Source organism: Neofelis nebulosa, chromosome 7, assembly GCF_028018385.1.
Source record: "Neofelis nebulosa isolate mNeoNeb1 chromosome 7, mNeoNeb1.pri, whole genome shotgun sequence".
Lineage (NCBI taxonomy): Eukaryota > Metazoa > Chordata > Mammalia > Carnivora > Felidae > Neofelis > Neofelis nebulosa.
In genome coordinates this window covers 104409818-104426158 of record NC_080788.1, presented here as the reverse complement: position 1 = coordinate 104426158, position 16341 = coordinate 104409818, and the positions used below count along the sequence as shown (strand labels likewise).

Genomic DNA, 16341 nt, shown 5'->3' with positions numbered 1-16341 from the left:
AGCTTTTGTCAAGTTTACCACAGACCCTGGCATTCTGACAGGAAATGGGGTGAGCAAGAGGGAAGAAAACGCAATACAGGAGGGGCCTGGGAAGGGCCCAGAGGCAAGGACTCACCAGGAGGGCTAACCGGCAGGTACCTGAGAAAGGAAATCCAGGGTAAAGTTGACACATAACTGGAAAAGCCAAGTAGACCAACAACCTTGACAAGAGTAAGGACAGGCTAAAGGGCTAGAGGTCTTGAGATCAGGTAAGAAAACCTATTTATTCACAGGTAGAATGAACTGGAAGGTATGGTCACCTTCAAGTGACAATGGACTACAAAGTGCACCATATCAGTGGGAAAAGTGCAAGTGATGGTCAAATTGGAAGAGGTAAAATATTATGACCCATGGAGGCCAATGCATGGTTTAGCAAAGGTCAGGGAGAAACAGATGGGACTAGGTACTAAGTCAGTGGAATATGCAGAAGAGTGGACTGCAGGTCAGGGAGGTCAGGGGAAGCAGGGTAATCAGCAGCTTACATCAAAGTAGACTTAAGGAACAGACTAGGGGCGCCTGGGTGGGTCAGTCGGTTGAGCGTCCAACTTCGGCTCAGGTCATGATCTCGCAGTCTGAGTTCAAGCCCCGCATTGGGCTCTGTGCTGACAGCTCGGAGCCTGGAGCCTGATTTGGATTCTGTGTCTCCTTCCCTCTCTGCCCATCCCCCACTTGTGCTCTCTCACTCTGTCAAAAATAAGTAAACATTAAAAAAAAAAAAAAAAAAAAAAAAAAAAAAAGAACACACTGAAATGGAAACAGAAGGAAATCATTTTGAGTCCAATAAACTTGGAGAGATGGAAGAAAGGAAAAAGGCCATACCTATGAAAAAACAGCATTCAGTTAAGGTGAGGCAGGAGGAGAAACATTTGAAGCAAAGGTTAAATATGTAAGAAACTTTGTCTAGGGGTCAACAGAGCAGGTGGGAGGAGAGGCAGGCACAGCTGACCAGAAATGAGAGTTTGAGAGGGAACAGGAGTGAGGAATTTGTGAGCAAGGTGCTAGGCTCAGGTAGGGCGGAATACGTTGCATGAGGCCCTCATTGTACAGATACCAGGATGAGTAACATGCATATAAGCAAAAGGCAGTAAGGGCTAGGTGATCAGCTCAGTGTGTCTGATCTACTCATCTCCCTTAGTCATAGCTGACTGACCCTGGAGAGGCCTCTCAGATTCCCTTTCCTGACAATTAAAAACCTCTAAAAGAGACAGAAGGTAGCTGGAGACAAGTCACTTTACAACCCCCGTTAAACAAGACCCGCATTAACTCTTGTTCATACTCAGCAGAGCTGTCCCTATCCTAATCTTTAATAATTTCTCCAGTTTTGCTTTTTTTTTTTTTTTAAGCCACTATCATTTGTTGCTTATAACAGAAGTATCTTGTCTGATTCAGCATGGCTCCTGCCTATAGCTAACTCATCCATTTTATATATGAGGAAACAGAGGCTCTGAGAATGTATGATTTTCCCAGGTTACAAGACAAAGTTCCAATTTCCTCTTACTACTAGTAATGTAGACCAGAAACACAGATTGAGACAGACAACTACCAAAAGATTCAGAATTTAAATAACTTCGGGTAAAATTCAGTTATAAAAAGTCAAACCTTTATGAAAAGTTAAACTGGAGCACATGGAGGTAGGAAGTGAATAAAGGAAAAGCCAGTGATCTTCCGATAGTAGCTACTGGAAGATCTATTACATATTCCAGCCATATTTCATATTCTATCATAACATGAAGCCTGAGGTGGCGCCTGGGTGGCTCAGTCGGTTAAGTGTCCGACTTTGGCTCAGGTCATGATCTCATGGTTCATGGGTTCGAGCCCCGCATTGGGCTCTGTGCTGACAGCTCAGAGCCTGGAGCCTGTTTCAGATTCTGTGTCTCCCTCTCTCTCTGCCCCTCCCCCACTCGCACTCTGTCTCCGTCTCTAAAATAAACAATAAAAAATTTTTAAAAATGAAGCCTGAGTAATCAAAGATTTCTATACATTTTCTTAAATATGTAAAGCCATGGTATCAATATAAAATCTAAGATTAAGGAAAGTAAAGTTACTGAGCTAGAGGAAGATCAACACACAGACAAATGGAAGGACCGGGTCTATAATATCTATAATATCAGAACTTTTTTGGCTTAAAAACTTTTGTCTTTAACAGTCTCTTATGGTTTGCCTCCCTCCCTGTTTTTATATTATTTTCCTCTGAAACACAGAGAACAAACTGAGGGTTGCTGGAGGGGAGGTAAGCAGGGGGATGGGCCTAAATGGGCAGTAAGGAGGGCACTTGTGATGAGCACTGGGTACTGTATGTAAGGGATGAATCACTGAATCTACTCCTGAAACCAATACTGTACTGTCTGTTAACTAATTTGAATGTAAACAAATGAGTTAGAAAAAAAACTTTGGTCTTGGTATCCTCCAAATATTTTTGCACTATAAAATACTTCTCATACTCATTAGCCTTCCAAGATTCTGTTATTTCACTTCCTCCTTTTCTCAGCATCTTTGTAAATCTGACTTCTTTTGTTTTCCTTATCAAGTGTCCTTCCCTTCATAAAACTTACTTTATTTCCCCTTCTCTGGCCAAGTTTGGCTGCTAAATAGTTATCTTTCCTGTTTTCCTAGTTGTTTCATATTTTCAGATCTAGCCATTCCCTCATTAATACAAGACAATCTTAACTGGTACATTCTAGCAAACTTTTTTCATGGCACTGCTTCAGAAACTCCTTCAGCAACAGGAGGTCTTTTAATAAAAAACATTAACAAAGGTCACCTGTTTCTAAGACTGAGTATCAAAACCACAAGTACTTCCACGAAGCTTTTCGATTCTCTCTGACCCACGGGTTTTCAGTAAAAATGGCAATCAAGTCGTATTTATTCCAGATGGTCCAAACCCATTATGATAAATATGTATTAGCCAATGCACCATATAGAAATTTCAGGTAAATCCAATTTTGCTAGAAAAAGAAACTATATTACACATTAAATAATTGAATTAAAAGAAAAAACTGTCCTATCTAAACAAGTAGAATATATTACCCAGAATGGAAACTCAGGTTTCTCCCCATTTATAGATCAGAAAATCATAGAAAAATTAACATTTTATAGACTTCAAAGCTATGAGAAGAGATATAGTAAACGTCCTATGGCACTTAGCTCTGTTTACTTCCAATCTTTCTAATAATGACCCAAATTCCAGGTACATGTAGATTGTATAAAAACAGCTAGTGCTCAATAAATAGAAGGAAAATGACAAATCTTAGTGAGGTTCACGAAGACTTAACACAAAAACTAAGTTAAGGAACATCATTTATCTTTCAATACAACTATTCTAAAGTGACGTATGTTGGTTCCACTATATCCCAAGCAGTGATCCATCAGGGGGTAGCGGGATGGGAGGGGCTGCCCACCTCACCACTCAGGGGACATGTGGCAATGTCTGGAGACCTGTTTGGTTGTCCTAACAGGGGATGGGAGTGGGGATGTGCTACTGGCATCCAGTGGGTCAAAGCCAGGGATGTGGCTAAACATACAATATATAGGACAGCCCTTAACCACAAAGAATTATCTGGCCTAAATGACTGAGAAACTGCCCCACAGAGAAAAGAGACTGAAAGAAAAGAGCAGTGACGACAAGAAGTACCAAAAGTCACCATCTGCCAAGGCCTTCCCAATTCTGTAGGAACCACCTACCTTGGACGCTTGTGGCGTGGATATCACATGGACCGTGCTGGGTTTGACTCCATTAGCCTTTGGCCGCTTATAGAGAGCAAATCTGCTTTTCCTCCGGCCGCGGTCTCCATTAGGTAAAGCACCATTGTACCTATAAACAAAGATGAAAGAGTTCATTTACTTGTAGATTTTTAAAGTTTTAAGAATAAAGGATGGAAAAAGGGGAGACACAGGGATGGTCATAAAAAGCTGCCCACTAAACACCCCATAGAAGGAACGGGCTGTAAAACAGACTTCAGCTGTAATGAAATTCAAATCATTTCCAGAAACTTAATTTAAGGGTGATGTACAAAGTAATTATAGGTTTCCTATTCTATAAAGTCAGACTCTTCAAATCTTTTTGGAAAGAGACAGTATAAATAAGCAAATGAGAATTCTGCAGAGGCTGTATTAGAGCTGGCTCAATTTAGCAAGTGTTGTTCTAATGGACCCCAGAGAAACACTCAAGAAATATTTTTAAATGAACTAGTTAGAAAATAGCATACTAATTAAACCTCATCTCTCACTCCCAAATCATGTTAATGTCTTTAGGATCTTTATTTGTAAGAAGACCAAATTTAGTTACTTGCAGTCTTAAGAGTTCTGAATTCTCTACATTCATTCCCATTGCTATTCGAACCATATACGGTCAGGTAGGCAAAAATACTTGTGAAATCCGATTTTACGTTCGTCACAAGAGGGTTGCCCGTAAAGAGGCCCGGAAATAAAAAAAGAGGAGTTTTAGTCCAAACTGTCAAAACTCTCAAAATAAACAAACTTGAAAGAAAGAAAGAAAGAAAGAAAGAAAGAAAGAAAGAAAGAAAGAAAGAAAGAAAGAAAGAAAGAAAGAAAGAAAGAAAGAAATGCAGGACTGCAGTTAGTGATTCTGCTTTCAATTGTACTTCTAACTCGATTACTAAGTCTCTGTAAGTTCTGACCAAGGTCTCATGTTGCCACACTGACATGATTATTCTCCATCTCCTTCTTTGGAGAAGTTCCTTTAAAGAAGAGAATAGAAAGAAGGGAAGGGAATCTTTTGAGTTTTACATATATAGGACAGCTCCTTCAGAACACCAAAGTCAGGGAGAGCACATCTAGTGGCTCATTCCTCTCCTCCAAGTCTTACCTCTGTCTCTGTTGAGCCCCACCCAGAAGTACCTGGTGGCCAGTATGGCGAAGGGGACATCAGGCTCACTAACAGTAAGAGTTGGAACAAAGGGGTTTTTTGTTACAATTTGGTAGCTACAGTTTGAGGATGGATTTAAATTATCACTCGAAGTTATTCCTGCTGTGTTTTTAATCTGTTCCCATTTCCATCACAAAGAAACACGCGCTACATAAAAGTGTCCCCAGAATACAGAGATGATTTATTTCCAGTCTCCTTTTTCTGAGGCAAGATCAAAACATACATTGTTTTCTTACACGTGTTTGTGATTGCTACTTTAATGAATGTACCCATAAGAAAACCACCATTATAAACCCGCTTTGCTTTAACATATTTCCCAATCACTTAAATCAAGATGAATATTTTGTACTAAGAGAAACATGTGGAAATCAATTAAAGCTACTAGGGCTCTCAACAATTTAGAGGAACATTTTCACCACTGAAGCCTCAAGGCAAATAGTACAGGATCTGGCAGGATTTCCCGGGCCCCGTCGAGTCTCCCCAGCACTCTACTGCATCTTTTAAGTGCACACTAAACCTAGCAAGAGCGTGTCAGATGCTTCTCGGGGATCCACTCACCACCACACTCCCTCCTCAGGCATCCATCCCTTAACTCCCTAAGGTCAGCCCGAGCACCACGCGTGAGTGAAATGGCCAGGCCGGCACCCTCCCCACCACACTATCGTTGAATGGCTGGAGGTGGACAGCTGGCCCACATTGGCCAATGACCTTCTCATCCCAGAAAACACAACACTGACCCTGAGACACACCCAGCCAGTCTCTGCGGATGTCCAGGGCTGCAAAATCGAAGTGCACAAACTGTGGGGATGTCACAATGTGTCACATGATGAAGCAGCAGAGAAGTGAGGAATGAAGCAGATGAACGGAGACAGGCAACAACAAGAGATAGAGGATCCTTAGGGCTTCTAGTGACCCAGATGCACGCTGACCCTTGTTCGTGAAATTCTTTCTAGTTTCGGCTAACTCAGGTTGGTTTCTGCTACCTACAACCCCAAAGTCCTATCTACCATAAAGGGGAGGATAAACCCGCAAAAACCAGACGTGTCATCTTACCATATGCAGAAATGTTTACGTTGCCCAAGCACGATACCTGCAGGTTAAGCAAACAGTAAGCCAGCCTACACGCAGGTTACCTACTTACTCAATCCATCTAGACCATGCTCAGTAACAAATCCTACTGGAAATCGGAGGCATTTCCTATTGGAAATAGGGTACCAACGAGACAAGTTTCTAATTAGGTTAAGCTACATGGCCTTATGAATACTGAATGAATGACCAAGTACTAGAGCTACAGTGATGAGTATCAGTTTCCTTGTCTTCAGATCACTCCACTTAAAAGCAAAGAATGGCATAAAAACTAGTGTGATAAGGTATGTAAACAAGATGCACTAGGGCACAAAGCACGTGGGAAGAAGCACGAGGGAAAGTTGCATAGAGGATACAATGCTTGAATGGCCTTTTTTGTTAAAATTTATTTTATTTGAGAGAGAAAGAGAACATGAGTGGGAAGAAGGGCAGGGAAGAGAGAGAGGGAGAGAGAGAATCCCAAGCAGGCTCTGTACTGTCAGCACAGCACCCAATGCGGGGCTCGAACCCACGAGCTGTGAGAGCATGACCTGAGCTGAAACCAAGAGTCAGACACTTAACTGACTGAGCCACGCAGGAACCCCAATGCTTGAACGGCCTTGAAACGTGAACAACACTACAGGGGGAAGGTGGGGCAATACTATATACAAGGACAAGGAGTATAGGCAGTTCATTACTGTGAAAGCTAAGAGTTCAAGGGACGAGAAGTAGTGGGGTGGTGGGGGGGGGGCAGGTAAAAGGCAGGGGCCAGGTTACACAACAGCCTGGCACTCCATAAGGGGCATGGCTTTTTACCCTAAGGGGAATGGGGAGCTGGTAAGTTTAAGCAAAGGACTAACACAATTGGATATAAAGTCATCGCTAGGGCAGCACAGCACAGGATGGACAGCCAGACTGGACTCAAGATGACCAGATGGCAGAAGAAGCCTACCCATATGGGAAGTGGAGCGGGTCACATAGTGGCCCCCAAGTCAATGGGACCATGTCCCAGACCTTTGTAAAAAGGGTCTTTGCAGATGTAGTTAAAGCCCTGGAGATGAAATCATCCTAGGCCACTGGAGGGCCCTAAACCCAAGAACAAGCATTTTCATAAAGGGACACACAGGAGAAGAGACAGAGAGGACCATGGGAACATGAAGGCAGAGACTGGGGCTAGACCCTCACAAACCAAGGAATGCCTGGAGCCTCCAGGAAGCAGGAAGAAGCAAGGAAAGATCCTGCCCCCCACCCCCACCCCCTGGGCTCCTGGAGGCAGTATGGCCTTGCCTGTACCATGACTCCAGACTTGAGGCCTCCAGAACTGGGAGAATAAATTCTGCCCCCTTGAGCCACCATGTTGGTTGGAATTCGTCCTGATAGCCACGGGAAACTTTAACGGCCTAAACCCAAGCAGCAAGGAAAGGAACTGGAGGATTAGACAAAGCTTGCAGAGAGTTGTTTTCAGTGCTAAGTCAGCATGAGAATCACCAGGGAAGCTTTACGAACCTATGCACACCTAGGTCTCAAGAGATGCTGAGTCGGCAGTTCTGGTGCAGGGCTCCAGGTGTGCACACTGTCAAAGTTCCACAGGGGAAGTGCACTTGCAGCCACAGTTGAGCTCCTCGATTCTGAAGACAAGTATCAATAGTATTTGGAGACCCATTTGGCTACACGGAGGGAGGGACAGAGAAAGGTAATGGCATACAGGCTTCTGGCCTAGGCCAGGGGGATGGCATTATTAGGAAGACAAAAGGAATTACAGGGGTATCCTGGGAAAGACATGAAGGAGGCAAGAGAAGTTACAGTGTTTAATCAGTTAAAAGTCCAGTTCATAGAACAGAAATGTACTTCCATGATCTGGAACAGACTGGGTCATTGGTGACCTCACCCATCTTCAGAGTAAACAAGTAACACAAGCCAGCCCCTAGACCCTGGGTCTCCCTCTGAGCCTCCCCTCCCATACCACCTTCTCCTCACAGCCAAGAGAGCTCCTCGCCCACTGCCCTGCTTCTAGTGCTCATAGACTCTTCAATCCACTATCATCTGATCTTTGCCCCAAATCTAAAAGTACATTTGGGGATACCTGGGTGGCTCAGTCGGTTAAGTGTCCAACTCTTGGCTTCGACTCAGGTCATGATCTCACAGTTTGTGAGTTTGAGCCCTGCATCCGGCTCTGTGCTGACAGTGTGGAGCCTGCTTGGGATTCTCTGTCTCCCTCTCTCTCTGTCCCTCCCCCTACGCTCTCGCACATGTCCTTTCTCTCAAATAAATAAACACAAAAAAATAAAAGTACGTTTGGTCATGTGTCATGCCACCACCCTACTCAACCCCCACCCCACTCCAAAAGTCTCCCACTGGCTCTTGTATCAGAGTGGCAGATCAGAGATGAACACAAATGCCCATGACTTCTCCCAGTGAGAGGTGAGTCTAGTTCCCCCCTCCCTACACCTGCGCTGGCCTGCGCTGGTAAGGGACCTGCTTCCCAATAGGATGTAGAGAAAGTGATGTTTTGAGATTTCCCAAGCCAGGTCTGAAAGAGCCTCGCAGCTTCTGCCTGGGTCTTTTGTGAGCCTTGAGCCACCATGGAAGAGACCTGGGACCACCATGCTGGGGAGGCCACACGTAGGGGCTCCAGTCAGCAGTCTCAGCAGAGCCCAGCCTTCCAACCACCCAGTTAAGGCGCCAGTCACATGAATGAAGCAGCCTTGGACCTTCCAGACCAGACCAGACCATCCCTCAGCTGACGATCACCAAAGGGTACCAAATGGGGCAGAAAAACTGCCCAGCTGAGCACTGCCTAAATTCCTGACCCACAGAACGGTGCAATAAATAAGATGGTTGTTGTATCAAGCCAGTGAGTTGGGGGTAGTTGGTTACACTAGAACAAGCCCCAATACTCCCTTCTCCCTCCTCACAGCCTCTCCTTCATCCCCTGATCTGTCAAGCACGGTCACCTCCTCCTGAACACCATCACATAATCTTCCCCTCCTACTTCCTGCCTCCCCATCCAGACCAGGGAACATCAAGTCCGTCCCCACCACCTGGCACACTGCACAGGGCTCACAGGCACTGAAACCCACCCAGGGTTACTACATGACAAGACACGACCATCTTCTGTGTAATGGAGTAGAGCTAAAGACGTGATTCTGCCTACAAAGGCAAAAGGCTTCTTTCCAAGAAAGAAGGGCAGACTATCCCCTGGCCTGGCAAGCTCTTCAGCCAGTCAGTTTGTAGAAAGAATATTTCCAAGTGCTGCTGACACACCTGTTTTAGCTGCTTAACAGGGGCATTTTGATTCAAATCCACAAGTTGCTTTTCAAGCTTCCCGTTAAAAAAAAAAAATTCTGGAGACTTTAAAAACATCCACTTATTTAGTAAGCATGTGATGAAATCTTAACTCTTCACATACGCAGAGCAAATAGTTGGTGTTAACAGTAAAAGTATTTGGATGCTGTGAAGGACAATGAAAACCCTGTTTAAGAAGCCTCACAAATTGAGGGTTTTCCCTGGATTAAGATCCAGAGTTCGCATGTTTTCCGTAGTAAGTGCACAGCAAATGCTTTGTGCCAAGAAAAAACTCAGTGAGGGAGGTGTTATCACTCCCAGTGGACAGAATGGCTGAAACACAAACTTGCACAGCTAGGAAAGGACAGGCTGAACCTGAATCCACACCTACTTTTGTCTGACTCCAAGCATCATTCCTTCCAGTAGCTACCGACAATTTTTAAATTCAAGGCATTTCTTGGCACACAACACAAAGATGCAGTCTTAAGATGCCTACCACCTAAAAATGCATTCGTCAAAAAGAATTTTCTATGGGAAATGGCAAGAGACGTGTGCTAGAGGCTACCAGTTACATTTTGGAGGCATCACGTTTGATCTCGACCAGCCTGAGCTCAGAGCAGCGTCCACGTGGAAATGAGGAAGAAGATGTGGGGTACACAAGTGGAGGCATCATCAGCATTACAGAACCACATTCCAGAAGCAGCGCGGCTTCCCACTGCAGCCTGAACGCTCTGCCTCCCTCGAAAGCAACATTTCTGTCACTTGCACAGATCAATCACAAGCAACTACTACAACCAAAGGAGGCTGTACAACGCAGATGAACACGTCAGTGACCCCACAGGTGAGAGACGTGAAGGCAGGGCACACAGTCTGATAAATTCTTGCACTGTGGCACCTGCTTCGACAGAGCACACACTAACTCACCATGAGAGTGAATGCACCAGTGGAACTGTAAGAAAATGCACATAAACCAATTAAATGCCTGACACCAGCCTGACATTATTAGGGCCTCACTCATTATTTCATCTGTCATAACGCATCTGGATTTGCCTTGCCCGAATGAACTTTATACATAAAGCCCTGGGACCCAACAGCGTTTATTTCTCTGTGCCTAACAAATACCGTAGGGTTACATAAATAGATGTTCATTTCTAGCCAGAGAACTAATTATGACAGCACTGGAACAGTGTATCCCCTCTGGTGATAACCTGCTGCTTTTTAAACATCAGTTCATTCAGAAAATCTTCCTGGGCTTGGCCTTAAAATGAGAATTTTCAACGCCCCACTTCTGGCTGGAAAGGGTCTTTGCCTCAAGTAGCTACTTAACGTTCAATCAATATGAAACGAATATGTTCACTCAAGAATGCATCCCGGGTAGTACCTGGGGGAGGGAGGGCGGGAGGGGGAGTCAGGCCTCAGGGTCAGAGCCTAAGGGGCTAAGGGTACTAACCTTAAGGTACTTGCCTCTTAACAGAGTCAGGCAAAGGCAGACAAGGTAACAGAATTGGAAAACAATACTGACAAACGCTGCTGAAATTGAGTTAGAAAACAATGGGAAAAAAATGAATCCAAACATTAAGTTTTGAACCTGGACAGTGACAGGTCTTGCCACGCCCTACACATGGGATGGGACTCATGGAACCTTTAACGGTTGTCTGCTATAGCTGACCTGTGTGATGGCACAGGTTCATCTTCCATTTTTCTTACACCGTTTTGGTGGATGCTTTTGAGAAGTTTCCTTTTTAACGTTTTAATTTTTTTTAATGTTTATTTTTGAGAGAGAGCCGAGCAGGAGAGGTGCAGAGAGAGAGGGAGACACAGAATCTGAAGCAGACTCCAGCCTCTCAGCGGTCAGCACAGAGCCCTAAGCAGGACTTGAACTCATGAACCATGAGATCGTGACCTGAGCCGAGGTCAGATGCTTCACCAACTAAGCCACCCAGGTGCCCTGAGAAGTTTCCTTTTCATATGCACAAGCCTCTTCAACTCCACGTGGTCCCTTCAAACTGAGGAGGGGCTCAATGAAACAGTCACCACATTAGTGTGGACACAGTGATGGGGGTGCAGGGATCACCAGCAATTCCAGCTGCAACCCTTTTCCCATCCTGTGCTGTGAACTTACTGAAGATGGGCCTGTTCCTTCAGCTACGAAGACAGCAACACAAAATTACAAATTTTAAAAAGATTCCTAAGCCTCTTTCAAGCGTTTCAAGTACATAAGGGCACAGAAAGCATTACACCCAACTAAAATACCGTCCTCTTGTCTAAGGAGGGTGACTGTTTCAGCCATTACTGACACGACTGTCTTTTATGGCCGCCAAAGTTCCAAAAGCCTCCCAAATCTTCGCGACAGCTATATTTTCAGAGGTTGCCTTTTCTTATCTGGAGGTGTTTTAGCTTCCGCATACCAAAATATTTCCCAAAGTGAAATATTAAAAAGTTTTTTATAACAGGAACACAATACTACCCCCACACCAGGAGGTTTTTAGGCTGTTCTTCCTGGGTTTGTACACCCACACGCCCCTTGCAGCAAGAAGTACGGGGACGGCCATCCTGGCCCTGCATCTAATCCCACAGGGGACTTTGCACAAGTCCTGGAACTTCTCAGAACCTCACTTTCCTTCCCCATAATGTAGGAAGGCAGAACATTCTATGGTTTGGATTCTGCTGCAGCGTGCTAGGAGAGGAGCTCAGGAGAGGCATGGCCCCAGCTTCCCTGTGCCATCGCTCTTTCTTGCATCCATCCCATTCCTGTGGACTCTAGAGGGTCACCCCTCCCTACGTGCTTCCTCCTCCAACCAGGCCGTTCAAAAGCAACCAACGTGCACAGCAAATCCAGTCTACCTAAAAAATAATGTTCTTTTCATAAACCATTCCTTTATCATCTCATACTCAGCCATTTGCTCCTGTGAGGTATTTCTCCTCCCTTTTTCATCAAATTGGTTAAATCCACAAGTTGTATTTCTTTTTGTTTTGTTTTTTTTTTTCTGCATTGAATCTTTGTTAAGTATTGCTGGGGGGCCAACAGCAGAACATTTTTCACTGAATAAAGATACGCAAAATGTTGGGAATAGGGAAAACTTGTTACTCTTACAAGATCTAAGACTACTTCTTTTATTCGGTCATTGGCTCCAACAGTCCAAACACCTCCAATTAAATATGTATTAATCTTACTGCTTTACAGAGAATCAACTGTTTAACTTATAGGTGAGAATTAAAGTATTACTCTTCAGTGACTTGATCCCTAACAGAGAAAAGATCACAAAGAGGGGAAAAAAAAAAGTGTGGCAAAAAATGGATTTGATATAGTACAAGGTTTGTACAATTTGAGAACCAGGTAAAGATTCATCTTATTCTTGAATGAGTACCATCTTACACTCTACACCCCTTTACGTATTTCGCCATTTTGGAAAAACAGATTAAATCCCAAACGTTCATTCTTCGTCACTTTAACATTTGCTTATTTTAGCCTCTCGTCACCTAAATTAAGATGATCAGGTGCATAAATTGTACATGGTAGACATGAAAGAAGACACGCCCTCAGCCATGACTTTATAGCTCCAGTTAACTGCCTTGCCCTGGACGTGGGGTTGGGCCATGTGACTTGCTTTGGCCAATGAATGTTAACAAGTGTGATGCAAGCAGGGGCTTGAGATGTGCTTGGTCCTTGAGATTATCTTCTGGCATCTCTGACATGGCCATAGGAAGACTATGTCCCAGCCAGCCTGCCAAGGAGAAGGAGAGACACTTGGAGGAGATCCAAACCACATATATGCAGCATGAAGCAAAGCCACTCCATCACTGCCTAAAGCAGAGCCGTCTCAACCAACCCACGGATTCATGACAATAAATGATTATTGTTTTAAAAGGCACAGAGTTTGGGGATGACCTGTTACACAGCATTATATGGCAAAAATGAAATGATGTTCTGAATTTCAAAAGCAAATTAAGTAGCTCCCTCAGTACCTAAAGACTTTGGGCTAAAGACACAAACCATCAAATATATGCCCAAAGTTTTATATATAAAGACGCTCTCATTCTGAAGGAAGATAAGAATTCCAAATGTGTCCCTTTTTAAATTAAGAAAAAAAAATTTTTAATGTATACTTTTTAATGAGGGGAATGAAATATCAAATTCTAGGTCTTCAATAAATTATGTCAATCAAAAGCTGTGGTCCCTCAAGTCAGCTACATGTGTATATAAATATCTTAGTCTCTAAAATTCAAATTTAGACATAAAAGAATTAGGATAAAATTACTATCTGGCAGAGCACGGATTCTTTTAAATCTGTTCATATACAACTTCCACCATAGTAAGAGCCCTCTAAAAAGTGAACATCTCAAACGTTGCCTAAAAAGGGAGCATCTGAAACTAGCATTGGGCCCATCATCTAACATGTACTAAAGCTATGGGCATTTCAACTAAAGAACTTGACGTACAAAGAGTTTATAACTGGTCTAAAGAATTAAAGCCAGAAACTGAAACTAGCATTGCAATCTTTTCTGTATAATACAGATAAATAAGTTCTAACTATTCTTAATAACTAAAATAATTACTTACAATCTCTTTTCCTTTTTTAAAATTTTGCGAAGAATCACACTAATCTATCCTTTACTAATGTATCCTAAACAAATGTTTACCGTAAACCTTTAGCAAACGCACCTGAATTTAGAAATTCCTAGAAATATAGGCGTGTCAGAGCAAGACACCTAACTTTTGAAACCTTGCTGGCCAATGCCTTGATGACTTAAAAGATACATAATTGCTACTGTGTGTAACAACTAAGTTGAAGAGGATTATACAATATATTCACTCGAATCAATTACCCATGACAGAATGAGGGGAATGAACGGTTTACACCAAATATAAATACTTTAATGGGCTGCAAAACATAAACCCAATGGTGACTTTACCTCATGCATATTGAGACTACATGGAGAACCTTTCACATAACTTTTTTAAAAGATTCTTTTATTTCTAGAACACCTGAATATAAGAGTTGCAATACAAGATTGGAAAATATTAGTATATAAAATCAAGTTTATTTCAAGAAAATGAAAGCACTGCCTAAAGTCACATTTTTGAAAAGCAGTAGTAGGTGGATCAGGTCAGTTACACAAAAGGACTTCTGAGCAGCTGTGGTGAATGATTTTATAACAACCAACCTTCAATGCTATAGAAGATGATCTAGAAGTTAGTCTTGGTTTGGCATATTAGCCCATCAACTACAAAAGGAAAAACTTCACATTCACCAGGAAAATATATTAACTTGTCAATTACCACAAATACGATGTTTTAAGTGGATACTAGGAGTCAGTCAACGCTCAGGTACATAGTCTGAATACAGGGAGTATCTTATCAAGAATTCAGAAATTAGAACTTCGAGGTTTCTATCCCAAATCTCCCAACTTACAAATTCTTAAAATCTAAGATTTCTTAGGATATTTCTAGCCATATTAGAGAGGCACAGTTTGAGAGCTACAAGTGACCTCCGATATATCCTGACTCATTGTACAGATCTGCATTATCCACTATAGCACCATTAGCCGCATACAGCTATTTACATTTTAACCGGATGTAAAAATTCAGTTCTTCATGCTAGCCACATTTCAAGTGCTCAACAGCCAGATGTGGCCGGTGTCCACCCTACTGGGCAGCAGGGCTTTGGAACCTTTCCATCATCACATAAGCTTCGACTGGACAGTGTTGGAATAGATGTTCAAGTCAAATCAAGAAGCATCTTTGAGGCACTTAGCTAGGTTGGTAGTAGGTTCCTGAATCTTCGTTCAAATTCTGCCTTTAGGATTTCTAGAATTTAAGTTTTGGACATTGTTTCTAAAAGAGTTCCTCAGAATAGTGCCAAGGTCTTCCAGACTCCATCTTCCTGCTTGAAGAAGAGGTGTTTCTATCTGGTAATTAAGAAAATGTCCTACTGCCTTTGAGGGAAAGCAAAGTTTCTGGCATCAAAAAAAATGTATTTTGCTTGAGGCCTAAGCATTTTCTCTAGGGACACATTTTGGAATATGCAATGGAAGTTCTCACGAAGTGTGATTCACTTACAAAAATTCACTGTATAAACAACTTCCAAATTCAGACTTCATATAGATACCGAAAAGGCATTTGATAAGTTTATTACAGATTGATGTTTTTAAGAGCCACAAAGAACATTTCCTTCCCACAATTATTTAAAAGTAAAACAGTAAAAGCATTTGTATTAAAAATCAGAAATAAAATAAGGATGATTATTACCATCTTTACTAAATACTGTTCTAAAAATCCTTGCCTAACTAAAAACTTGAATTGAGTATTAACTGTAGGAAAAGATATACAACTTAAGTGGTATTGCTGTAGTAATTAAAACAGATTACTTGAGAACAAAACCCACAAACCAATGGAACCAAAGAAATATTCCAGAAATAGAATCTTGACTATATAAGAAAGTAATAGAAGATGAAGAAAGGTCTGTAAGTCAATGGGAAAAGTTGGATTATTCAGTGAATTGTGTACAGAAACCGACTACTTTAAAAGGAGAAAAAAAAAAAAAGTGTTGCGCTACATGTTCCCCTCCACCACAAAATTCTGAAATACTCAACAAATAAATGAACAATAGTCATAAAACTAAAGAAATCAAAGCTGATCACTGGTTCAAGGATACGAAAAATAATGTTCTACATATAGTGGAAAAAATTACAAAGAAAAGGACAAGTACACTTAAATATGTAAAAATCTGAAATTCTGCACAACAATTATAAGAATACACATCCAAAGCTAGAAAAAAATATTGGCAATAATATGACAGAAACTTAATACCTTTACTAGGTAAATGTTTTTAGAAGGAAAAAACAGACATTCCCCTAGATACATAATAGAAAAATCAAGAACATGAATAGAAACTTCAGAGAAACAAACAATGGCTAATGAACACTTTTTAAATGTTCAATCTCATCAGTAATCAAAGAAATGCAAATTAAAATTATTATCTGCTGGGGCGCCTGGGTGGCTTAGTTGGTTAAGTGTCTGACTTCAGCTCAGGTCATGATCTCACTGTTTGTGAGTTCAAGCCCCA

At 42.2% G+C, this 16341-nt stretch overlaps 1 protein-coding gene across 1 annotated transcript in view; it reads right to left on the bottom strand.

Moving 5' to 3' along the window:
* PELI2 (pellino E3 ubiquitin protein ligase family member 2) overlaps nt 1-16341 on the bottom strand; it is a 204114-nt gene that overhangs the window by 145605 nt on the left and 42168 nt on the right. Inside the window, exon 2 of the mRNA XM_058739135.1 lies at nt 3721-3850. Within this exon, the coding sequence (XP_058595118.1) occupies nt 3721-3850 (130 nt within the window). The remainder of the gene's footprint in view (nt 1-3720; nt 3851-16341) is intronic.